We start from the raw sequence: 27398 nt of genomic DNA, 5'->3' as shown, positions 1-27398 counted from the left end.
GGTTTAATTCATGGTATCAATTTAGTTCCACTTACAAAATGTTTCATAATTTTACACTTTATACTTCCATTTGAATATCTCACTAAAATTTCCTGATTCAAGAAAAGAAAACCACATGTGGGTATGAACATAGCCAAAAAATAAAACAGAATATCTGTTTTACTATGTCCTCCTAAAACAGTTCATAATTTTCTCAATAGAAAATGAATGACATCTATGCATTACAGTTAAAAGTAAATTATCTCCACCTTATTTGCATAGACTAGGTCCTGGTGAATATATATTTTAAAACAGCTTACAGTCACCAAAAACTATTAATTAGTCAAATAATATACTATAAGGACTGAACACAGAGAGAACTAGATATTGATTGTTCAGAAAAAGAAAATTTACCCCTAAAACTAAGTGGCTTTAAGTTAACTACAAAAAGAAATGTCATGGGTCCCGTGAGGAACCTGGAGATTTCTATAACTGAAACCTTGTCCCTGAAGTCCACTGAAAAGGAAGCAAAACATGTTGGCCACATTTGCAGTAGTTAAAAGTAAATATGCACGGTAGCTAGAATTTTCTTTCTTCTTACAGTTAAAAGGTACAGTTCAATGCTTTAGGAAATCTGAATGATAGCTACAGAATTCAGTTTCCATTTATTCTATACAGTCAATGAATGTGAAAATCAGATGTGAAATGTTTGATGTAACAGTTTCCAAAGTCCCTCTCAAATATAATACTGCTTTTTTTTCAAGTGGTCGAGATGCAGTTATGCTCTGCAGAATGGTCATGTGCTCTGGTTCACTGCTTGGCACTCACCAGTCATCTGCCTCATAATTAGTGTTTCCTTTCCACTGACTGTTGATAGTGCTTTAACGTAAACAACAGCATTTGTCCTGTAACCTTCTAAGGAATACAATTTCAGGTCCCCTTGAAAGTATTGTGCATAAAACTGAGATATGGGCAGTCCATAACCAAAACCAGCCAGGGGTTCAGCTCAATATGTCTCAATATGAGGTCAGGGTGCAGTTGAGTACAAGTAGTTGAATACTGATTTTCCTCAAAGGAACACCACCTTGATGATCACTCATCTTCACAGTCAAGTCCTTATTACCCAGTGTTACATGAACCTGAATAGGAGGGTAAACACCTTTATCAGCATGGTATCTCATGGTGGCTCTCATTGCATTTTTGAAAAGTTCCAATACCATGTGATAGAGATGTAATGATACATAAACCACTTGCATAGGCTGCCCTGGTGATTTTGCATTTAATTCTTCAGTTCTAGTTCTGGAGAATTAACATAATACAAATCATAACGATGTTTTGCCTCAAGTTGCATATTTAATAACTTCAACATTATAATTTGGATTAATGCTTCCAATGTGTTTTCAGTGAGTTGAACTTCTTTTTCCTTTTCCAACAGTAAGGAGGGCTAATTGAGTAGCATTCTGATTGAAATGCGAATTGTGAAAATGATCCAAAAAATACTGTACATTCTGACTGGTCACTGGATCTACCAAAGCTTTCCTTGTATACAATCACACCCAGGGCTATGGTAGGAATGACATCATTATGTCGATTCTGGATTCTTATCACAGTGTTTGTAAAGTCATATACAACTTAGGATCTTCAGTATTTTTATGCTTAAAATCAAAGAACTTTTGTAGACTCTGAATGTTGAATGTTGAACAGAAGGTGCTTTCAAGAAATTATCTGGAAGGAGACGTATTTCTTTCATTATATTTGCTTATCTCACTGGCACGTTCTACAAAAGCATAACGAGGTCTTTTCACATGCATTCATAGAATCAAAGTCCAGAAACTGCTTCATGGAGAGCAGGGATGGGGAGAGTACAAATAGAAATCCTCTTGGTCTGGGATGCTGCACTCACAGCTGGTACCGGGACCCTGGTTTGGTCTGGTAGCTTGGACTCGACTATGGACTGAAGCTGCCCTTCTGTACCTCATTAACTTCATAGCAAAATGTGTTCCAAAAGACATGAAGAAACAGGCAACCTGAAACCAGGAGGCGCCATCACCTACCTAATGAAAACATTCTTAAAAGTTACAAATATCATTTTCCTACGTAAGAAGTAAACCATTTAACCTTATTAAATCCCCCATAATTAGTCTTTCATATTTGCCTTCTTTTATTTCTCTTGATTCTTGTAAGTCAAATTTTCTGTTCAGTTCTATTTTTTTCCTCAGGAGTAACCAAAAGTCCTTTAGGTCACTAAAAATCCAATATTTCCCTTTCAGGATTACACTCAATTTTGCTCAGCAGGTTATTTTTAGTTGTGTAAACCAGCAACTTTGCATTTCGGAATATCATATTCCACACCCTTTGATCTTTTAATGTAGCGGCTGCTAAATCTTCTATTATCCTGATTGTAGCTCCACAATATTAAAATTATTCCTTTCTAGGCACTTGTGATATTTTCTCTTTGACCTTTGAAACTTAGCTATAGTGTTCCTATGAGTTTTCATTTTTGAATCTCTTTAGGTAGTGATCAGCAGATTTTTTCAATTTCTATTTTAGCCTCTAGTTCTAAAACTGAAGGACAATTTTCATTGATAATTTCTTGAAGTATAATGTCTAGACCTTTTTTGAATCATAGTTTTCAGATAGTCCAATAATTCTTATATTATCTCTCCTCAATCTGTTTTCGAGGTCAATTGTTTTTCTACTGAGATATTTCACATTCTCTTTTATTTTTTCATTCTTTTGACTTTGTTTCATTATTTCTTGATATCTTATGAAGTCATTGGTTTCTCCTTGCCCAATTTTAATTTTTAAAAGTTATTTTCTTCAGTAAGTTTTTGGATATCTTATTCTAATTGGTTGACTTTCTTTTCATGATTTTCTTGATTTTCTTTCATTATTTATTTCTTTTTCCAATTTTTCCTCAACCTTTATGATTTTATTTTTAAATTCTGAAAGCTTTTTTGAGAACTCTTTTTGGACTTGTGACCATTTTGCATTTTTTATAACAGCTTTACAAGTAGCTGTTTTGACTTCATTGTCTTTTTTCTGAATTTGAATCCTAATCTTCTCTATCATCATAGTAGCTATCTAGGGTCAGTTTCTTTCTCTGCTGTTTGCTCATTTAATGGTTTATTTCTTGACCATTAACTTTATATTAAGGTTTAGGGTCTGCTCCCTGGCACTGGGATAATGTCTTAGGCTTCAGGGTTTTCATGCTGTTGTTTTCTGAGCTCTATGTGGAGGTCTTTCACTTTTTTATTTTTCCATTGTTCTATGATCCAAGATCAGGTGTGATCCCTACTCCTCTGGCTCATGCCTTGGTCTATAAGTGACCTCAGGCACTCCTGTCTACCCCTGAGCCATGACCAGAGCCCCATGGGCCAGAAAAGCTTTTCCTCCTTGTGGTTCCTCAAGTGGCTGTAAGCACAAGCTCACCCCTCTGCCCTAGAACTGAAACCAGAGATTATATTCCAGTGAATGATTCACAACCAGCAGGGCCCCTCTCTGGATCCCACTTTCAACAACAGTGAAGACCCCTCCAGTAGTCCCCCGATCAGCTGCCCAACCTTCACTCTGTTGGTGGGGTGAAAGTTCTGGAAGCTGAGGCTGCCATATACACAGCTGCCCCTAGGACTTGCTGTTTATTGATGCAGGGGTATCTACCTGGCAGTATCTGCACTTCAATTCAGACAGATCACCACTCCAGCAGGTCAGATCTTTCCTAACATCTTCCCAAGTTGTCTTAGGCTGGATGGCTGCTTTACCCCAAGTTTTAATTATTTCTGCCACTTTAAAATTCACATTGAGGCATTTAAGTTATTTGAGGGGGGGGGGTGCAGCAATTTAGGAACACCAGGTAATTTCCTGCCTTATTCTATTATCTACCAATTATTTCCATTTGGGCACAAAAGAACACAAGTCATTCAGATGAGACATTTTCAGGAAAATCTCTGTGGATGGTCTCATGCTAGTTTCCTATTTATTGCTTGTCCAAATTTTCTATTTAATTTAGCTAATTTATAAATACATTATTCTAAATATTTTATTCTCTGAGTGTTTTGGAGTTGGAAGAACTGGGTTTGAGTTTTATCTCTCCTATTTACTGTAAAACTTCTAGAAAGTCAAATCTACTCTTTGAGTTCCAGTTTTCTTATTTGTCAAGTGAAGGGTCTGGACTGGCTGATAACCAGATGGTGGCCCTCTCTGGAAGGGTTTGGAGATTTAAAATGGAAGGCAAAAGTGAGCAAGGCTCCTAGCTTTGGAATATAGGCATGGGAACTATTCTCAAAGCATACCTCTCTCTCACCAAGGAGATCTGCTCCTTAGTTTACATTCTCATTTCACTAAGCAGGTCTTGATTAAAAAAAAAAAATGGAAAAGACAACTTGACTCACCTACACTCAATTCAATTACCAGATCAACATGGCTCCCTGAATGATAATTTTAGCTTAAGGGGGAAACAAATTAAAGGATGGACTTGCATGGCTTAAATTTTTCTGTAATTGGGAAGTTTGTAAGAGTTATTAATAAGATAAAAATCTTATAAAAATCACATAGCTTGGAGTTCCCTGCTTGGGGAAATCTCTAGCATTTTCAAACAGAAGATTTGGACCTCTGTCCTGTTTTATCTCTGTTTTATACTACAAAACATGCATCGGCTCACTATGTTGTATGTATTACTGCTTCCAATTTCAGATATATACATACACAAAGAAGTAATTTCCAGTCATAACTTTATATAGAGAATAATGTAGCTTTAAAGGTGTTACAAAAATCAAGAATAATGAATAACTTAAGGACCAGTTAAATCTTGGAATAAATGCTTATCCTCTTGGAGGGGAGGGAGGTGGAGAATTTAAGCACTTCACCACCCTTTTGCAGATCTCACCTCTATTCTGTTTTACTAACATCCCTTCTTAGGAAATTGAAGGCAGAGGCAAATGAACTTGGAGAGAACATAAGCCACTTTTGACATCCTAGCCTTAGTCTTCCATTATCAAAAAATTGTTGAATTATCTCTTTCACTCTCTCCTTAACCCCCCCCAGTCTTCAGCCTGCCCCTGTGATGCTGACTCTATGTCTGTCTCCACTCCCCATTCTTCTTCTGCTTCTTGTAAACTCCTCCTTCCAATCTAGAGGACCTCATACTGCCCTTCTGGCCTACAATTCTCATGTAGCTAGGCTTTCTCTTCCTGTACATTGGTCATTTTCTCTAAGTCCCTACTGTACTCTGATCCTCTGACGTGATACTGTTGTTATCCTTCATTAGACACAAAGGAGGTTTCGTAATTCTAAGGCCTAAATAGGAACTGAATAAAATAGCACTCATTTTAAAAACACAATGAAATTTTTGTACAATAATGATTATATGCACTAATTATAAAATAATTATAAGGTGTAATTATAATTATGCTATAATTATATGTGATTCTATGTTATTTTATAATTATAAAATAACTTTTTAAAAAAGAATGAAGCCCACAAAACTAAAACCATGAATTATGGGACAAACCCTTGGATTTTATGGTTATGAGTATTAACCCACCCACCAGGAAGCATCACAATCATGTTCAAATGTCAACACTAAAGGTCAGTTGTTGCCAACTCAGTTGTAAAATATTCAACAGGGGGGAAGACATTCAACAGAGAGAGAAAATTCTTCTCAAATATTGGGGCATGTTTCTTAGTTTTAGCAAATTAGAGTACACAAATATCCTTGTAGCAGGTGCTGGAATATTTGCTCCTTTCTTTATGTATTCCTAACTGCCTAAATGAGGAAAATAAAGTGCTAACCCAAAGGATAAGCATGGTGATGGGCTGGGTTGGTTACTGTGAGAGGCTGAATAAGAGTAAACGCTTATGGGGGGAAAGCAATGAAAAACCAGAGAGAGCTCTAAGTGAGCTATATTTTTTTCCCCTTTTCTTGCACCAGGGAGATGACATAAAAAGACAAGAGGGAACTATAGGTCTATCGTGGCCTCATCTGGGAAATTAATGGACTGTGGGTTATTGAGTCATGAAGATCAGCAGGAAGTCAGAACGAGAAAAAATGAGAGAAATTCTATTTTCCCACTGATCTTGCCCCTGAGCAGTAGGGAGCACTGGCCAAGACAGGACTCGAGCAGGTAGATTCAGCCAGAGGAGGCATTGTATGCAAGTCAATGACTGAGAATTACATGTATTGGTAGGTGCTCATTCAAGAATTTCTGCTTTGTTTCTTCCTCTTAAAAAAATCACCTACATTTTATATTTTCTGCATCTTGAGTCATGAGTTCACAAGTTAGGAGGAGATCTCAGCTTGCTAGGGAAGTACTGCTTCTTATGCTTTCCCAGCTTTTCTGATTCAGGGCTGTGAGCCAAGAAAAAGAATAAATCCTTCCATATGTACCTGGGCATTTTGTGTCATGAGAAAGAAAGTTAATATTTTGTAATGCTTTAAGATTTGAAAAGCTTTTTACTTACATTAACTCATTTGATCCTAACAACAACTTTGTGTGAGAGATGTTACTGTTTGCATTTTATAGCTATAGGAAAGGAGACTGAAAAAGTTTATGTTATTTGCCCGAGGGTACAGTTCATCCTGGGTCATCTCCAGTCATCCTGATGAATATCTGGTCAATGCATTCAGATGTCTCTGGAGAAGTGAGGCTGGTGACCTGCACAGCCCTTCCTTACTCAAAACAAAGGCAAGTGCAAGTCATGTCATCATTTCCCTGATGGCATGGCCTTCTTTGACAACGAAGGACGAACACAAAACAATAATAGAGTTAATAAGTGTCAGAGGCATTATTTGAATTCAGGTCCCGCTGACTCATCGGTCCAGCACTTTCTGTCTCTGACATTGGTATTACATAAACTTTTTTGGGGGAGGGGGTGTTACGTACTCTTAATATTTAACTTTCATGGGCCACAGACTTGAGCTTCTTTTCAGAGAAAATGGTGGTGGCCATCTCTGCAGAGCTAGTATTATGTAATGGTAAGAGCTTTGGATTTGAAGTCAGAAGATCTGAGTTCAATTTCTTAGTTATGCTACTTATTACATGTATGTAACTTTCTTCTCTTTTATGGCCAGTGAGATGTCTTCTAGCTCTTAGATTGCCTATGCCTTCCCAAACCAGCTGATGTACCTTTAAGGCATAATTCCTGGTACCAGGAGGTGCCTCAAATGTCACTGTGACTGTGCTTTCTCCAAACCTCTCTTTGTTTGATCACAAGGTTACTAAATTCATCTTTTTTTCCCCCTGAAAATCTTCCAAGATTCTTCTGTAGATTTTTTCTGACTCTGATTTGGGTTCAGGTCAGCAATCAACAATGTAAGGGAAACTGAGGCAGTTTGTAAAAGAAATTATCTTAAACTGTTGCTAGTAGTAACATGATTGTTGAAGTAACATTGCATGCAAATCAAATCAGTTTTTCTTTCCCTGTGGGAAAGAGAAGGAAATCTAAGCTTTTTCATTCTTCTTATAAGAAAAACAACAGAAAAATGCTAGGACAAACTAAAAGGAAAACCTAGAATTGGAAGGACCAAGAGTGTGCTGGTAAATGTTTAACAACTGGGCCAAAACAAACAAAATGCAGCAATATCTGCATGTATACTTTTAAAGTTTAATCTGAATTATTAACCTTTTCTCCATCACTTTCTTAGGTCTAGACAATTAACAAAATAATAAACCAAGTCCTGATTTTTAGCATTTGCTGATTTCCAAGGTGTAAATACACTGAAAACTGGACTCCAGAACATACCTGAAAGAGTCCCAAGTCTTTTGCTTTTTTTTCCTTTTAAATGCTTCCCAAACAGAGGGATGCTTTATCCTTGTGGAGAAAAAGAAAACACACTATCTTGGGGAGGAGAGGGTTTTAAATACCAGAGATCTTTCCAGTAGCTCTCCCTCCTCATCTCCAGCCTATTAGAATGCTGGGGTCTCTTCAAGACTCAGCTTAAATTACATTGGGTGGGAGGATTTTCTCAATTCCCCCAACTGCTAGTGCCTGGCCCTTTGTTTCTTCTCTGTATGAATTATGCAAGCAACTATTTAAGTCCAGGTTGACTTCCCTTGAAGGAGGGACTGTTTTTTGGATTTTTCTTTCTATTCTCAGCACTTAGCAAAGTACCCAACACATCTGCTGTTGTTCAGTCCTGTCTGATTCTTTGTGACCCTGTAACCCATATCACTCAAATACTGCCCACGAGTTTTTTGTTTGTTTTAGCAATGATACGAGAGTGGTTTGCTATTTCCTTCTCCAGTTCATTTCATAGACAAGGAAACTGAGACGAACTGTGTTAAATGACTTATCTAGGGTCACACAGCTAGGAAGTAACTGAGACAGGGTGCTCCTGACTCCAGGCCCAGTGACCCATCCATTGAGTCACCTAGCTGCCCCAACATCTGGACATAGCTGCTCGACACATAGGGAGCTTTTGTGAATCAGTGCTTGTTGACTGCTTGGTAGTTGATCAGGGACAGAAAAAAAAAAAACCACACTAAAACCTTCTTGTCTAATATAAAGCAACTTAGACAGGGAGAAAGGATGGTGTGTGATTGAATTTTGGAGAATTCGTAGCTGGCAATTGAAAGATGATTTACAGCAAGTGAGGCTGAAACCAGAAGGACTCCACAAATCCCAGGAAGGTTTTGGCACCAAGCTTAGAATCAGTATGTTACCCAGGAACATTTCAAATTATCTATATGGAAGATTCCTAAAGGGAAAGGATCAACGATTGTGTGTATGTGTGTGTGTATGTATAAATTTGTGTGTATACACATATACATTATGTATATAATATATATGTGTGTATATATATGTATCTATGTGTGTGTGTGTGTGTGTGTGTGTGTGTGTGTGTGTACATGGGTTTTAGGTGTTTATCTGATTAACAGGGTTTGCTTTTCAGGGAAATTTTTCCCCCCATAATAAGAGAAGTGGGAAAGATATGCTCATCTCTACCTCAGTTGAAATTTCCTTATCACCCAACTCTGGCATTCCCCTCCTCCTCCCATCCCCAACTGCCTTGTATTTAATTCATGTCAGTAAGAATTTGTTCGTTCTTTACATTCAAAATTCCATTGCCTAGCAGAGGGCCTGATAAGTGGTAGCTGCTTAATATACGTTTGTTGAATATTTAATGTGACATGCTTTGTATATCTATACATATTTGTAATTATTTTTACCTCATTGGGGAGTGGAGGGGAAGGGAAAGAATCTGAATTAAAAATAAAATTGAGTTAAAAAAATTAAATGTTTGATGATTGACTAAAGTGACACATCTGTGGTTTTTGTCACAGCTTAGAGCACGTGTCCATGGTAGACTACAGTCACCTGTTGGCATTATAGTTCAATTATGGGAGAAATAACTAAAAAGGATGGAAAAAAAAAAACCTAGCCTCTTTGACACTGAAACTACAAAACCAAAGTTAACAGCACATAGCCAGTACTAAATTAATATTTCTGTAATGATGTCAGCAGCTTTGGCAGAGCATCTGCAGAGAATGGAGAGGCCCCAGGATCCCAATAGTGTAGCAATAGGAGAGATGCTTACTGGATGACAACCCAATTATTGGGGATAGAGACAACCTTGCTCCAGGGACAACACAGAGGGATTATTGCTGGAATACATTCAGCCATAGAGCCAAAGAGCAGTCATGTGTTGAGTTTGCCTAGGTAATGAAAGGACTAGCTGTCAAATGAAGTGAAGTTGGAAAACGACAGGCATATTTTTATTCCATACTCAACAGCAAGGACCACAGGTCACAGAAAACTCAGCTACAGGTGGCAGGAATAGCAATGACTCCATGCAGACCCAACAGGGTAGGGAATGTGGAGCTGGGAAGTCCGTGCACAAATGGGGAAATTGTTTAGCCTCTTTCTGAGGCTAAATTGTTTCCGAATCATATAGGAACCAGGGAGCGAAGGCAATCTTATTTCACATGGCAACAGAACCCCTATTGAAGCTGGTGATTTTGATACGGACCATCTGGGTTATGGAGGAATTAGACTAAATGCCATTCTGGAGGATTATCTATGTAGAAGAATAATAATACAAGTATGTAGATAGCATGCAATCATTTGGAATTATTTGAACAACTGGACCAAAAGGGGGTCCCCTGGAGGGCAGTCAATAATGGACTGTCCTAGGGTTCTGTCTTTGGGTTTGTTCCTACATTTTTATCAGTGCAACCCATTTGTCAGTTGAACTTACAACCTTGACATGATAGGCCCAGGTAGAATTTTGGGGGCTGTCCCACATATAATCTCATGAGCCTGGGCCCAGAGACACTCTGGAGACATCAGCCCCTGGCTCATGTTTTCCATATGCTTTTGGCCCCACCCATTGAAACCCTGGGAATTTCAGTATCTGGTTCATTTTGCTTATCACCCAAAGAACCTTCAGTTACCTTTGGAGCACTCAAGGCTAACAAACATTGAATACAAGATAGCTTTTTTTTAACCTGACAAAAAGTACAGAACAGGCTCAGTGACCAAGCTCCTCAATCCTTAGGAAAGCTTTTCATCCTTTTCTGGGTGGCGTCTAGCAATCTTCTGCCTCAAGTAGCTCCCATCTTTCTCTGGGACCTCACTGTCCATGATGCAGGACACAAAAGGATAGGTCTTGGTTACTCTTTGGGCCTCTGTTGTATCCATAGAATTATAAGACTGGAGACATGGAGCTGGAAGAAACTTAGAGACCATTTAGTTCAAACCTCTACTTTTATTCTGGAGAGAACAGAGACCCAGAGAGGTTAATGACTTGGCCAAGGTCACAAATAATATATGGCAGAGATTTGAATCTAAATTCGTTGATTCTAAATTCATCGTGCCATGTTGCATTCTTCTTCCCCTTCAGAGATGTGCAGATGGTGCAGCCTGTAGACCTTTTTCTAGGTCTAAATGAATCTGGCCATGTCTACCTTCTCTCTTGCCTTCTGTCATTCAGGTTCCAAATCTCTTCCTTCTCTCGTCAAGGTTTTGGACCATTTGCCTCTTGTTCTCGTTGAGGTGCCATCTCTCTTGGCTCTGACCATCTGTCTTCTCTGTTTCTATTTTTGCTTCTCTCTCTGGTGCCTTTCCCTGTTCCTCTTTGCTTGTTGCATTGAACTCATTTTTAAAAGCCAACTCTGCCTCCACTTTCTCTGGAAGACTTTCCCTGATTTTCTTTTAAACTTCATAAAACACTGTGTTTTAAATGTACTTCTAGAGGAACTATGCTTTTGTTTATTGGGGGAGGGGGAAGACAGGAAAAGAAAGGAGAAAGAAAAAGGTCACTAGCTTTTGTAATCTTCTCTAACTTGTTCATCCTTTGTCATTTAGATAGACAAAGGAACATGATGGAGGAGTGTTAAAATGGTTTCCTCACCAGTTTCACTCAGCACTTTTTTTTTTCAGTTTGAGTAAACAGAACTGTGAGAATATTTGCCTAGTTAAGTATTAGTAAAATGGTGTAAAACTTCAAGGGATCTTTGACCAAAAAATAGATGGCAGTTAGACTTGAGGGTATAGTAGGAAAAAAAAGAATTCAAAGAGGAGCTCAAAGAGCGGATATTATTTTAGCCTGGGCATCTGCTATCTTCTGTGAACAACCTGGATTAAGGGAAGGGTTCCATTGCCATTAACTAAGAGAATTTCATAGACATTTGCTGAAGAGTTCCATCATTATTAACTGAGAGAGCTCATTAAAGAGAGCAAGTCCTCCCTTTCAGGAGAGAGTCCTATTAACTACAGCCCCTGAGAAGTAGCACCTCACCTGAAGATCATCACCGAAAGATAGTGTTTGTGTGTTGGGGATGGAGTAGGTCTGAAAAAGTTGTATCCCTCCTCCACAGGGAGAGGCTTCTTAATCATAGTATTAAACAGTAATAGGCCATTAGGTAACCTTGAAGATAACTGGATAAAGACCAATTGGAAAAGAGAATTGATGTCCACCATAGAGCCATAGAACATGATATCCAATGGAGAACAGACCTAGCAGAGAGCATTTATTTGGTTATGTCACCAGAAGACATCAGCAGCTTTTCAGTGTTAAAAGTTTGCCTTTTCTTTCTGTCTGCGTTCTCCAGCCATATGTGTTCTTGGCATGTGTGCCCCTCCACATAAATGCCTTGGTTATATATGTTCTCCATATGTATAAGGCCATAAATGAATTTAGGCAAAGCTACTTTTCCAGCTAAAAGAATATATCTGAGGAAAAACAAGGTTTAGATTTATTGGGGATTTTCCTGGTATTATTTTATTGCTATGCCATTTCAGCAAACCTTTGCTGTGGATTAAATTTGTTTTTAGCTGACTAATAAGGGTAAACACATAGGTAGGGGTTTGGAGAGAATTTGGATTCACAATATCCTTCCTGATGTCTTTTGTCCCCTTCAAGGATGAAGGATGAACAAAAGAATGTCTAGAATCTGCGGTGGTTTTCTGGCGTATCTGGGTGTTACATAGTTAGGAGATAGGGACTGGACCTGTGTTTTACTGGTAAAGGAACTCACTGGTGAGGAAACTCCCTCTACCAAGGTAGATTGACACTTTCTCTTCAACTTAGAGTTTTTAAAAATTACCTGGGGTACCGACGGGTTGTGCGGTTGGCCAAGAGTCACACAGCTACTGTGGGTCAAAGGAAAGACTTGAACAAAGGTCTTCCTAACTCTGAGACCGACTCTTTTTCCATAACACCATGCTACATGTAATATGGGTACTCTCTCTGTGTATATGTATACATATACATACATATTTGTATGTATGTAAATATGTGTACATACATATATACCTACATTCAAATGTATCTACATATGTTTGTAGGCGTGTGTCTGTGTAACATGTACACATATGTACATATGTGTCTATGTATATGTCTCTTGTACCTCTACTTGATTCTGAGCTCCCCAGGAGCAAGGACTTTGACATAGCTCATTCTAGCTTCTCCCCCAGAACTGCTATCATAGGACTCTTAATTTAGTATATAATTAATATTTGCTATTTTTGCTTTATTTCCTGCATTGTTAGAAATATGATGTCAGAACAAAGGAGGTTGTAGTCCTGCCTTGGTCAGGCCAAATTGTATTCAGTTCTGGGCATTATATTATTATTAATATATCATATATTAAATATATAAAATATATGTATTACATTTATTATTATTATATTTATGTAGCTCATGCTATGTACCTGCTACTGTCCTTAGCACTTTTACGAATATTATCTCATTTGTCCTCACAACAATTCTGGGAGATAGGTGCTATTATTAATCCCATTTTAAAGATGGGGAAACTGAGGCAAACAGATTTTTTTTTTTAAGTGATCTACTAAGAGTCACATGGCTAGTAAGAATCTGATGCCAAATTTTAAAAGGAGCATTGACAAGTTGAAACTCACCCAGAGGACAGCCAGGAGGACAAGAGAAATTTGAACTCGTATCAAAGGAGGATCCATTGAAGGAACCTGGGATGTTTAATCTCAAGAATAACAGAATTTGGATGGAGGGGAAGACAGAATGAAGAAGAATGGTATAATGGAAAGAATACTTTCTAAACCCTGAGGACTTGAGTTCGAATTCTGATGCTTTTTATCCTGTGCAAGTCATTTAACTGTGCCTCAGTTTCCTCATATATAAAATGGAACTCATGTTCTCTGACTTCATATACAGTGCTCGACATCAGTGAGGTCAAACTTAAATAGAAATGAAGACCACTAATCCATACATAAGGATTCCTGAGGGCCACATATTGACTAAGTTTTAAAATGCAATGTTATCTATGCTTTTTTGGTTTTTTTACGTGTTTTGTTAAATATTTTCCAGTTACATTTTAATTTGGTTTGGACTGCACTTAGGAATGTTGTAGGTCCGGGGTTTGATATCTGTTTTGCCATATAGGGGATATTCTTAAAGAGTCTTTCCATGGTATTCCACCAGAACTATGGTTGAAGCCATGAGCAGGTACTCTGTGACTTCATCAGAGAATGTTCACCCTCAATAACTGGTTACTACTTGCATGTGTATGAATGAAATCATATAAATCAGGGTAAATGAAAGTCTGTGATGAATACTTATGCAGGGTTTCCCCAAAGTCTTAGTGCCATCTTAAGCTTCAATTAACTTAAATAAAATGACTTTAATTGGCTTAAATAAAATGGAAGACTTAGGAAGACACTGCTTATCAAGAAATTTTTTTTCATAGTGGGTATTCCTTTCTCAAATACAGCTCACAATCCCTTGGTACCCCTTTGCAGAAACACAACCCCTTTTGTGGGAAAAAAAGAAAAAGAAATCACCCAGTAGCCAACCTTCTGCTGCTGAGCTATAATGGATATGACTGTTGGTAGTTCTGGTCTCTTTCCCCTTTGATCTCATGTGTGTGCTTAGGAGTGTTGTCTGCTAATCCTCATTCTTATAAGTCGCAAGATACCATGGTCTCCCACTGGTGGGGTCCATCCCAGCTGCTGCCAGTTGTGCTTCTCCCTTTAGACTTTTGCTGATCATCTCTCTTACCCCTGCCTGGACTGACCCAGGATCATAGCTTTTGCTCTGGCCTCAAGCCCGTCATTGGAATGATAGTCTCCTGGCCAGGGGTGTGCTGTAGCTAAGTTCTTGGACTTTCAGTGTAAGCATTTATACCTTGGAAACCTACAAATACTACAAATCAGGGCTTGATTTATTGTTTTATTGATTTTCTAGGTTCAAAGCGATAGATAATATGTTAATAATTCAGATTAAATTTAAAAATGTATTATGGGTACATTCCCCCCCCACCCCCCAGAACTGCTTATAAAATATTTACCAGAACACCAGTGCTCCTAGCTGTGCACCCACACCTACCCTCCCTGCCTTGTATCTTTGGCCCAGATTTGAAAGATTCCTAGTAGATTTCTAATTCTCTCTTCAGACTAAACTACATGCCGTTCTGCGACTGCCCACACCCTGGCCATTAGGTTTGTGATTTCCACACACTGTATATTAGGTAATTAAGCTTACAATAATGGCACCTGTAACACATTTTTGCACTATTTTTCATGGGTTACCTGGGTATGGGAGGATGGGTAATTATTTTAACCAGCTACAGGCTTATACAACTATATGCAGAGACCCTGACTTTTCCAAGAAGAGCCCTAACATAAACTCTTCAGGCTTATTTATGTCCAGTGGGGTTTCTGAGGTTGGGTGTGAAGTGGCTCCTCAGGGTTTGCCAACACTTGTAATAGTTTCCATCCAAACAGTTGCATGTCTTGAGACCCCACTTGGTGACAGCCAAACTGAGTGAAGTCTCAAACATAAATGCCTGGTGGAAATGGAGAAAAAAATAAGGTAGAAACAAGGTTAAGTATCAACAATGGAAGTTTAAGGTATAGGAAAATAATAAAATAGTTAGCATTTATATGGCGTTTTAGGGTTTTCAAAGTCCTTTACAACTATTATCTCATTTTTATTCTCAAAATAATCCTGGGGTATAGATACTGTTATTAATCCCATTTTACAGATAAGAAAACTGAGGCAGAGAATAAGCAATTTGTCTAGGATTGCCCAGCTAGGAAGTGTCTTAGGTTCTGAACTGAGGTCTTTCTGACTCTTGGCTCAGTGCTCTAGCTCAATGGGGTCAAACTTAAATAGAAACTAAGGTCACTAAACCATGTGCAATGAACCCTGAGGGCTCCATATTGACTCAGAAAACCACACGTTGACATTATGCCCTGTTCTATTTTAATTTATTTTTTAAAATATTTCTCAGTTACCTTTTCATCTGGTTCATGCTATTATTGTGGCTTACGAGATATGTTTGATACCTCTGTTCTTGTCCCGGTACCACCTACCTCCTATTTTCCAGTTTGGTATCTAAAACAGGGATTCTTAACCTTGAACTTTTATGGCAAAAAAAAATCACATCTTTATTTTCAATAACCTTTTAGTGAAATTTAGCATCTCCTCTGATTTTAGATGGAGGCAACAGGCCATTATTCTGAGAAAGAGTCCTTCAACTTCACCAGATGATACAAAATTTAAGTATCTCTGGTATAGAAGGACATTTTACTAGCTGCTTCGCTGTACTATTGATGTATGGGTGGGTGGGGAGAAGTACAAATGACAATTTCAATCTTGACCAAGTCCTGAATTATAAAGTCAGAGAGAATAGGGTAGGCTAGGTGCTTGTTCAGTCATTTCAGTTGTGTCTTATTGTAACTTGACCTCACCTGGGGTTTTCTTGACAAAGATACTGGAATGGTTTGCCATTTCCTTCTCTACCTCATTTTATAGATGAGGAAACTGAGGCAAACAGGATTAAGTGACTATCTACGGTCACACAGCTAGTGAGTGTCTGAGGCCAGATTTGAACTCTGGAAGATGACTCCAGGCCTGGTAGTCTATCCACTGGAGCTGCCCCAAGGGTAGGAGAGACAAAATGTTGGCCACTAATCTCTACCCCTAACATACTCAGTATTCTCCTACTGATCCCTGATTACTTAGGGTACTCCATGGTGATGCCCTCTCTGAGCATTTACCCCCTGAAAAAATCTTTCCTGCATCCCATTCTCTTACTATCCTGATTTCTGATAAATGACAGTTAACCAGTTATTAAGCCATAGGTGCTCATGGTAACTGTACTTTATCTTTCCCAGTACAGGCAGAGACCAAGGACAATACTGTAATCTAAGAGAATGACTTAAATTGTAGGAAGTTCATTTGTCCTTGTAGATTTGAGGAGAGAGATGGGATATAAACAGGGGTGTGCTAGAACCAGCTCGAAGGGGCTAAGCCAATTGCTAAATTTTCAGTGTGAACATTTAATACTTTAGAAATCAACAAACACTATAAATCAGGATTCAATTTTTTGTTTTGTTGGATGTTCAGAATTAAGAAAGTGATGGAGATGTTAATAATGAAGATTAAACTTAAAAATGTTTCCTGTGCACATCTTCCCCCTCCAGAGAGCTGATCATGAAACATTTACAAGCATACTCCTGCTCCCTCCACTTTGTAGTATCCCTCAGATCATTCTTTGTAGGCCAGAAATATCCTGAAGCAGTATAAAGGAAGCACTGGGTTAGGACTAGAACACTCTCTAGCCATATGATCTTGGGAAAGTTACTTTCTCTTTTCTGGCTTTCTGAAAAATAAGGCAGCACCATATAGTGGGCAATCCATATGGAGTCACAAAGACATGGATTCGAATCCTGTATCAGACACTTAAATTAGCTGTTTGCCTGGGCAAGTCACTATTTCAGTTTACTCATCTGTAAAATGAAAGGGGACGGCTGGACTTAATAGCTTCAAAAGTCCTTTCCAGCTTGATACCTTGTGATGCTGCTAGGCAAGGTAATCACCAAGATAACAAGGTGACTTCTTTTTTTCTTTTTCCAAATTTGTTAATTTATTTGTTTTCAGTTTTCAACAATCACTTCCATGAGTTCCAAATTGTTTCCCCCTTTCTCCCTCCTCCCTCCTGTAACAGCAAGCAGAGTGGGATTTTTTGTTTTTCTTTTGGGAGTTCAGTTTCCCAGGCTCAGGTTAAATTGTGAGCATCTGAAGGCTCAGTCTCCTTTGAATCCTGATAGTTCACAGCTGTGCCGAGTCATGTAGGTTTCATGCCTACTGACTGAGTCAATCATAAGCCAAGTCTTTCTTATATATGTTAGGAGGTTGGTGTTTTGCTTTGGGGGTTTGCTTATAGGAAGAACCTTGTGATTAACTGGTTGAGACTGAGTGGCCGTATGTTCAGACCCCCTGACTGCTCAGATGTAAAGGCTCTCTCAACCCAGGGATATATGTAAAGTGTATATTGCTTTGATTCAGGCAGTAGAGCCCTGATTGTTGGTCGTTATTCTGCTTAAACTGTCTCTGTTCGTTAAATGTAGTTTAAAAAATTGTTGGCCCCTTAAATGGCTGTCTGTCCTAGTTAAGCAGATCTAAGAACTTGTGCTAGCAGGATGTTATATGTGCCAGTACAGTTGCTGTTATACCACCCCAAGATGGCATGCAATCTTACATGGGTTCTACATGTACATTCCTATTAAACACATTTTCACATTAGTCATGTTGCATAGAAGAATTAAAATGAATGGGAGAAACCATGAGAAAAACAAAACATAACAAAAGAGAAAATAATCTGCTTCATTCTGCGTTCTGACTGCATAGTTCTTTTCTCTGGATGTGGATGGCATTTTGCATCATGAATCCTTTGGAAATGTTTTAGGTCCTTGCATTGCTGTAAAGGGCTTAGCCTATCGGAAATAGTCCTCACACACTGTGGCTGTTACTGTGTATGATGTTGTCCTGGCTCTACTCACTTCACTCAGCATCAGCTCATATAAATCTTTCCAGGTTTTTCTGAAGTCTGCCTGCTTGCCATTTCTTATAGCACAATAGTATTGCATTACATTCATATGCTACAGCTTGTTCATTCCCCATCTGATGGGCATCCCCTCAATTTCCAGTTCTTGGCCACCACAAAAAGAGCTACTATAAATATTTTCGTACATGTGGGTCCTCTACCCATTTTTATGATCTGTTTAGGCTATAGCTCTAGAAGCGGTACTTCTGGGTCAAAGGGTATGCCCATTTTTATAGCATAGTTCAAGGTGACTTTTAAAGTCTCGTTCAGTTCTGATATTCTAGGACCCTATAGCTTTCATCTCTCCACCCTGACCTCAAGGACTGAGTTTGGGTTTAGCTCAAAAAAGGCAGGGAGAGAGAAGAGACTTGGACAGACTAAGTGTTCTGGGTCATGGGGAGGGGGAGAGAAGTTCAAAAAGGTCTTTAATGTAGCATTAATTCTCTTTCTTTTTGTCCCCAACAAATAAGAAGGTGGAGCTTGCAGTTTAAGTTGGGAAAAGTTTCATAGTCTTTCAAGACTCAGCCCTTTTAAAATGTTTGGATCCTTACTTCTGTCCTACTAGAAATAAGAGGTTAAATTTCTGGGACCTGAAGAATGTAGCAATGTTTGTTAAAATATGATTTCTTTATAATGGAAGCTAGACTACCAGATTAATACAGCTATTTATCCTACCTACCATCATGTACAGTACTTTAATATAGCACTTTAATGTATATGTTTATATATATATGAACATATCCACACATATACTGCCAGGATCTAAAATCACCCCTCTCTTTTTAGAAATCTTGTTTTCCAGAGCTAAGGCCTGGCAAGCAAGCTGTGTCCGAGCTTGGCATAACAACAATCCTTTGTGCTCAGCCTCTGGATGATCATTGCAGCAACTAAGTCATGGAACTTATGGTCCCTGAGTTGGGGCAAGCACCAACAGGCCCAGACATAAGGCCCTGCTAGGAGCGAACTTTTTATCACTAGACAACCTTGCCCTTGCCATTGCTGTTGTGGCTCAACATTATTGCTACACTACACTGTTTAATTCTTTGTCTAGCCACAAATATTATAAATCCAGATTTAGCCCCACATTACAAAACCTCTGTAACTTTTTGGTCATTAGTGACCAGAGTGGACAATACATACAAATATAATATATAAGTGTGTGTATATATAAATATGCATACATATATACATGCATATATGCACATATATGTGCACATGTATAAATATGTGTGTATATACATATATAAACACACACACATATATATAATTTGACCTTTGCAACTGCCTTGTGAGATAGGTGCTATTTTTATGCCCATTTTAAAGATGAGAAAGCTGAAATTCAGAGGGGTTAAATCACTTGCCCAAAGTCAAAGAACTAAAACACCATGGAGACAAGATTTAACCTGCGGTCTTTCTAACTCCAAGGCCAGCTCCCCATCCACTATACCACCTAGCCAGGGGCTTCCAGGATGATGATCTCTGAGTCAGTTGCTGTCAGCCTTCCACCCCCTACAGACAGAGCCATCATCTACCTAATCTCAGTTTGTTGGAATTCTCAGCAGGAAGGCACCCCTCTCTTGGTCTGAGACTTCATAATCAGCAGCAATGCTGTTCCTTCAGCCCCTCCTCACACCCTCTCTCACCATCTTGGAGGGGTTCCTTGTTTGATTCCTCATTTTATTTCATTTTTCATTTTTATTTTCTCTCTGTCACTCGCTCCTTACCGCCCATTTAAAATTTTTTTTTAAAAAAGAAAAAGAAAATTTTGTAATAAATATATGCAAACAAATTTTCACATTATTCATGTCCAGAAATATGTCTTACTCTTCTCCTGGTAGATCAAAGGAAGGAAAAATGAGACCTGACATAGCCCTTATTTCCTCTTTTGTATCTACTCCATGGCAAAATAGAGAAGAGGTAGAAGTGTCTCCAACCCTTCATTTTGCATGGGTATATGTGTGTGTGTGTGTGTTAGTGTGTGTGCGCATGTGTGTGTATACACACACACACATATATACTTTACATATACAACTGTATTTGCATATATACTTAAACATATATTTTATTTACATATATACCTATATATGCAATTTTATTTACATATATATCTAGCATACATAAATATCAAACAATAAACAGTTTATTAAGTGCCTACTATGTGCTAAGTACTGGCAATAAAAAAAGAGACAAAAGACAGTGCAAACAAATAGATATGAAACAAGCTATAAACTGAGAAAATAGGAAATAATTAACAGAAGGAAGGTACTGGAACCAAGATGTTTTGGAGCAGGCTTCTAGTAGAAGATGAGATTTTAGTTGGGACTTAAAGGAAGCCATGGAAGTCAGTAAACAGAGATAAGGAGGGAGAGCATTCCAGGCCTGCTGGACAGCCAGAGAAAATGCCTGGAGCCAAGAGTGTCTTATTCATTGAATGACCAATAGGCCAGTGTCACTGGATCGAAGAGTATATGGTGGCAAGTATGATGTGAGAACACACAAACACCGAGGCATGCGTATGTGCATGCATATATACATGCATATACATATTGATTTTTTTAGTAGGTAAAAGAGGCCTTTTTTGGCTTCATTTCTTACCTGGTCTTAATCACTGAATGGGTGTTGCCTCAGACAAATTAAGACCTGGTAAAGACCTCACAAGGAATATAAACTTCTTGAAACAGAGCCATGGAAATCAGGCATCAATAAAGCCTTTAGGATTCAAATGGAGCTACTTGACTATGGCTTAAGCCCAAATCACTCTGCCTCTCGTTTATTGGTCAATAATAAATCCCAGCCCAAGCTTCTGCTGCTCATTGTCTGGGTTTTGATGACTCAGAGTGAGTGTAAATAGCAATTATTTCTGTTTTGGCCAGAAACTCTGAGGGTCTTCCCTATTTTTATTTTTTTGAGTAGGTAAAAGAGGACTTTTTTTGCCTCATTTCTTACCTAGTCTTAATCACTGAATGCGTGTTGCCCTCAGACAAACTGAGACCTGAGAAAGACCTTGGCTTAAAAAGACCAAGTTCTCCCCTTACATCCAGGGCCAGCTCCAGTCATCCTGATCTACATCTTGCTACTGGAACCAGATGGCTCCGGAGAGAGTGAGGCGAGTGACTCTGCACAGCCCTGCTTCACTTAAATCCAATTCACTTGCAAGTCATTCTGAGGACATCAGTCCTCCGTAAGAATGAGGGACAAGCAAAAACATATACATGCATATATACACATATGCATATATATATACATTAAAATATACATACATACATGCATGCATACATACATATATTTGTCTCCCCCCAATATAAACCAAAACTCCTTGTGATTAGGTATTGTTTCATTCATGTGTTTGTATCCTCAGTCCAATACTCAACGCACAGTAGGCAGTTAATAAGCACTTGTGGATTGATGATTTCAGGGCTTTTGGGAGATGAACAATGAAGCTGGGGCTCACAGAATGACAATACTGAAATTTAATGCTTACCATGGTTCCCTCTGCAACTCTCTCTGGCTCCAGCTTGGCCGTGCTTGCCTTCTCAAAACAGTCATTGTCTGGTCCATGAGGTGTCATGGCACTGTGCAGGCTGCCTCCTCCAGGCAGGAATTCTTTTTTCTTTGCCTCATAGTGCCCTTTGATCAATCCCATGAATTCACTCATGCAATTCCCTAGGGGATTTGAAATTTGTTTTTTATGATGTAAGGGAAAATAGTTATAGTGCTTGAAACTATAGTCCCAAAAGACTTCAGAGAAGGACAGGTGGACTTTAGAGAATGAATAGAATACTAGGGAGGAAAAACAATGATAAGACTCTAGCTCTGGAGCTGGAAAAATTATGTCCAAATGCCTCCTCTGATGCTTTCTACTTGGGTGACCTTGGGCAATTCACTTAATTTCTTTTGGCCTCAGTTTACCAATTTATAAAATGAGAAAGGTTGACTAGATGGCCTCTAGATCTTTGAACCTATGATCATTGATTACAGCGCTTCAATCCTGGACCCCATCATTTTACTAAGGTAGGTGTGAATTTGCCCAGGACTTCAGTATAAGATCTTAAAGAAATGAGGTTAAACCTAAAGGAAATCAATCTGAAATAAGAAATTTTAATAGAAATAAGATTTGAACTGTAACTGTACTTTTCACGTTATTGGCCCAGAAACATTAAAAACTCTTGATCTTGAAACTTTCTTCCCACTTGGTTTCAATGACACTGAATTTGTCATTCTACCAAGGTTTTTTGGTCTCCTTTGCTTACTCCCATCCTCCATCCTCTTTTCCCCAGCTAAGGATTTTCTACTACCAACCTTTTGTCAAGTCTCTTTAGTTCTATATCTTCACTCACTCATTACCTTTGTGAACTTATCTGCCCTTTTTAAGGCTTCAACTATCACCTCAATGGGGATGACTCACAAATCTCCACCTCCACTCCTCCTCTTCTCTAGTCATATATTTCCAGATTCTTACAAGTCATAGCCACCTATCTGTCTTGTCACAATACTATCTTCTTCCTTTCTGATTTTGACCTGCCACCTTTGGTAACCACCTTCATCAAATGAAAAAAAAAACAAACAAACAACAAAGGAAAATGAATAAAAAAACAAACCCTACCAACTTGTCGTCCATTATCTTCCTACCCTATCCCCCCTCTCTGCAGACAGGAGGCTACAGAAAAGCAGTGAGTCAAGGAAAATGCCATAGACTCTTGGAGAGGAGGGAGAATTTAACCATCCAGGAGTCCAGGGAGCAAATGATTCGGGGCACCATAACCTGTTCCTGATGGTCTCCTGAGACAAGATCTGATATTTTCATGACTCTAGCCTTTATCAACATCCATTTTTATCATGATTCTTCCAGTTTTCTATCCCAGATTGTCTTGGCCCACATCCTGAGAGCTCCTCTTTGGGTCATGATTCTCCAATATATTTGACCTGGTCTGATCTTAGATCTCATTTTTGTCCAACTCTCACTTACAGTTACTTTTCAGCTTTAGCTAGCTCAAAACACTTTGGCCAGTTTTTATCAACTGTTTGGAAGGTGGCTTCCCAGTCCTACTATCACTTACTGCTGTTCTAGACAAGTCATCCTCAAACTTTTTGATTTAGGACCCTTTACACACTTAAAAATTATTAATGACCACCACTCTCTCCACTATACACAGACTCAAAGAGCTTTTATTTATGTGGGTTACATCTATCGATATTTGCTTTATTAGAAATTAAAACATTATTATCATGAAAATAGTTCTTGAAAAGGGTCTCAGAGACCCTCGGGGACTCTCACACTACTTTTTGAGAACCTCCACTTTACAGCTGTGCTCTTTCCCTTGTGTCTGCAGCTGTAGATAGGAAACACAATCAGCATTACCTTCGCAAGTCCTCTGCCCTGGTCTCCCCAAGCCCGTTCCCAGAAGGCTATTAGCTGGGAATGCAAAAGGACAAATGTGATTTCTCTTTTTATAACCTGTAGGTAGATAATGAAGGTTTCTTTTGCTAGTGAGGATTAAAAGTTAGAGAAAAGACATTTGCAAGTGCTTTTTGTTAGCAGACTACTGTGAAGTCCTAAACCTTTGGAGCCAGAGATGTTGCTCTGTATATGTATTGGTTGAACTTTTAATTAAAAGAAAATGTTCAGAGTGGGTTTGAAAGTTGAGTTCTATTGAAACCTTTGTAAGAAGATTTGGTCTCTAGCTTACTTTATATGACCTTGGGTAATTTCGCTAACTACTCTGGGTCTGTGTTTCCACATTTGTCAAATGAAGACATTCAACTAGACAGTTCTGGAGCCTTCCAGTTCTAAATTGGCAACTCTAAAGGTTAGTGAATCAGGTGCCTAATTGTACTCAGATGTATGTATTTTTTCAACCTTTGCTTTAAATTCTACACTTTCATGATTTAATAACTCTATGATTTCGTCATAGATGTGAGTACTTCCTCTACCCGAGTATGTAACAGTCTCTCTATGCATTTTATAAATTCCTCATATAAGAACCACTAAATGTGTTAGGGGCTCTCCTTTGATTCTTTTAGTATCTTGATGGTACCAATGTAGTCTTTCTCTTGCCTCAGTTCTAGACTGAATTTATCTATTTGCAGTGTCTATCCAGAATATATACATACATGCATATATACACACATGTGTGTGTATATACATATACACACACATGTATGTATGTTAGAGAGAGAGAGATGAACTAGCTCAATAAATGGATTGCTCATCCAGTGGTGTATCCTAATCTAGAAGAAAGTAAGCTCTTTGAGGTCAGGAAGGGTTTCAGTTTTGTCTTTGTGTGTTTAGTACCTAGCACTAAATGTTTGTGGGATTGAATCTAGACAACACAGATTATTCATTCACCTGACTTTTTTGTGTGGATTGGGCAAATGATCGCTTTTGCATATCCATGGATTTTACTGAGGAGGTTTAGTAATATCCCAGAGCTTACTGCAATTATTCCCGTTTATGACACATCCAAATAAGAATATTTTGAACACCTCATCAACATAGACCCCCTTTTCTATTTGGATTCTCTCTGTGCAGGACATCCTGCATGATACTGGCAGATACCTCAGGTGAGCATATGTTTCCAGGGCTTATGCCTTGCTTGATGCTCACAGTCAGTGAGTTGAACAAAGTTATCTCCGTAGGTACATCTGTCATAAAATCTTGTATTATTTTAACATATGCGTGGGAGATATCTTATTTGAGAAGAACCTTTAAAGCAATTGGATTGTATATCATCTTTTAAAATGTCATGATTAGCCATTGTTCTGCTTCACTGTTGGAGCAGAGAACCCTCTTTTTATAGAAAAGGCATTTGCAAAGGAGAAAGTGAACTTTGACCTTTGCCTGGATCCATCCTGCCTGTGGCATGTGCTTAATTGTTTGGACACTGAGACCATCCACTTGGTGGCAGCTTATTCAAACTTAAGTTCTTAAAACTAAGGGGAAATGTACAATACCTGAGGTTTAGCTTTGCAAACCAGACCTATAAAGTACTAGCTAAAGTCACATCCCCCTTCTCTCTGTGTGAGCCCTAGCAAAGTGCCAAACCATTTTTTTTCGTGCTTGGCTTCACAGCAATTCTGCTTGAGGCCCCGAGGAGATTAGTGTGGCAGAACCCGACAGGAGGCTGGGAGGATGACAGCCGCAGTAGGGAAGGTGAGACTCTCATCACATCTCCACTCTTTTTCCCCCATAAATAGGGAATGTAGGAAATAGAATAAGTTTTCACATAAAATTCATATGTCATAATGGTTAGAAATCCAGCCTCAAAACCAAAAAGGTGCAGGTCCCCCATCCTCTGACACATACTGGCTATATGACTCAGGGCAAATGGCTTAACCTCTTGGGGTTCTCTGGAGCTCTCCAAACCTCTGTGCTCTGTCCTGAATTGGTAGAAGGAATTCCCTTATCTTCATGTTCCCAGGCACGTTGAAATCCTTCCTCTTTTGAAAAAGTATAGTCTCATAATGGGAAGAGAACTCAGAAGTCATTGGCTCTCAATCCCGCTTCAGTCTACCTCCCCTCAATGACAGTCCCCATAACTGATTATCAGCCTCCACTTTCAGTGACCAGTGAACTCACTTTTTCTTCATTTGACCCCTCATTTCACCTCTGGTCAATTGAAGTGGTTAAAAATATTTTCTTTATCTTGGACTTAAATTTGCCTTCCTTTTTCTTCCATACATTGGCCCTACTTTTGGTTTCTAGGGCCAAACAGAACTACCTAATTCTTCTATGTGACAACCCTTCAAACATTTGAAGACAGTGATATCCTTCTCCACTCTCCCATCTTCCACCCCTCTGGTTTTATCTTCTCCAGGTTGAAATCGAACGCCTTCAATCAATGCTCACTCGTCATGGGGCTAAGGGTCCTTACCTTCTTGGATACCATCTAGATACACTTCAATTTGTCATTATCCTTTCTGTGATGTGCCACTCAGGACTAGACATGAGAGTCTAGGTGTGACCTGACTGGGGCAGAGTGACACTGGAATCTTGTCCAGGCATTCTATTTCTATTAATACAGCCTAGGATTCAATTGGGGTTTTTGGCTGCCACATCACACTGTTGACTCATAAACAGGTTGGCTCCTGGCTCTGACGTGCTCAGGCTTCACTCTTCGCTGTTCCAGTGAAGCCCGAAGGTCACCTTCACGGCTTAGCGGGAGAGAAGAGCAAGGCAGAAATTCTGCTCTGTTCTGAATATAAATGTACGTGTCAGTGGGTTCAGTGCTGGCATTTTTACATAGCTTTTCACAGATAACAGGAGAGCAGTCTTTGCCTGTCTGATTAATGCTGAATTCAGTTAGCTAAGGTGGTTTCAGGCTACCTAGAGGCAATATTTTTTATGGGAATAATTCCCTGCATCACCCTTAAAATTATATCAAAGTTACATGGCTTTTTGCTTATTGCTGTAGCAATATTTTTTTTTTGACGTCTTCAGTAAAACTGACTTAGAAATAGTGGTTCTGCAGTTGTGGATTTAGTTCAACATAATTATGTATTTACAAAATATAATTGAAATCCATTCAAAATTATAGGAGAAATATCTACGGTATCAGGAACCATGAGAGGCAGCATGGTAGTGAATGAAACACTCAGAATCAGGAAGACCTGGGTTTGAATCCTACCTTACACATTTACTAACTGTGTAACCAAGTCACTTAACAGCTCTCAGCCTCAACTCCTTCATCTGTATAATGGGCCTTAATAATAACCCCTATGTCACAGGGTTGTTGTGAGGACCAAACTCAGTAATGCCGGGTGGTCCAGTGGATTGAGTGCCAGTCCTGGAGTCAGGAAGATGGGAGTTCAAATCTGGCCTCAAACACTAACTAGCCTACACACTAATTAGCCTCTATGTGCCTCAGTTTCCTCCTCTGAAAAGGGAGAAAATATAGCACTTACCTCCCAGGGCTGTTATGTGAATCAAATGAGATAATATTTATAAAATACTTTGAGAATTTTAAAGTGCTATATATAAAAGTGCACTACTATGAATATTTTGATACAGAAAGACTGTACTCAAAGTCAAACTTTGTTTCTTATTACCAAATTTTATTAAATTCAAATCTATAAACTTTCAGTAGAAAGTTACTGTAGGCTAAACAGACATGAAAC

The 27398-nt window shown here is 38.8% G+C and overlaps 1 protein-coding gene and 1 pseudogene across 2 annotated transcripts in view; both read right to left on the bottom strand.

Moving 5' to 3' along the window:
- Window positions 1-20: 20 nt before the first annotated feature.
- On the bottom strand, window positions 21-6124 carry LOC140507942 (pyruvate dehydrogenase (acetyl-transferring) kinase isozyme 1, mitochondrial pseudogene; annotated as a pseudogene).
- An 8486-nt stretch (window positions 6125-14610) lies between these two features.
- Window positions 14611-27398, bottom strand: part of HGD (homogentisate 1,2-dioxygenase) — a 101680-nt gene continuing 88892 nt past the window's right edge. For both annotated transcript variants that reach the window (XM_072613893.1, XM_072613892.1), the window contains 2 exons: window positions 21766-21947; window positions 14611-15239 (listed from right to left, as the gene is read on the bottom strand). In XM_072613893.1, coding sequence (XP_072469994.1) covers window positions 15090-15239; window positions 21766-21947 — 332 coding nt within the window. In that variant the 3' untranslated portion in view covers window positions 14611-15089. The remainder of the gene's footprint in view (window positions 15240-21765; window positions 21948-27398) is intronic.

The sequence above is a fragment of the Notamacropus eugenii genome, chromosome 5, assembly GCF_028372415.1.
Source record: "Notamacropus eugenii isolate mMacEug1 chromosome 5, mMacEug1.pri_v2, whole genome shotgun sequence".
NCBI lineage: Eukaryota > Metazoa > Chordata > Mammalia > Diprotodontia > Macropodidae > Notamacropus > Notamacropus eugenii.
Note: the sequence above shows the minus strand (reverse complement) of the source record. Positions and strands in the feature narration are given on the sequence as shown.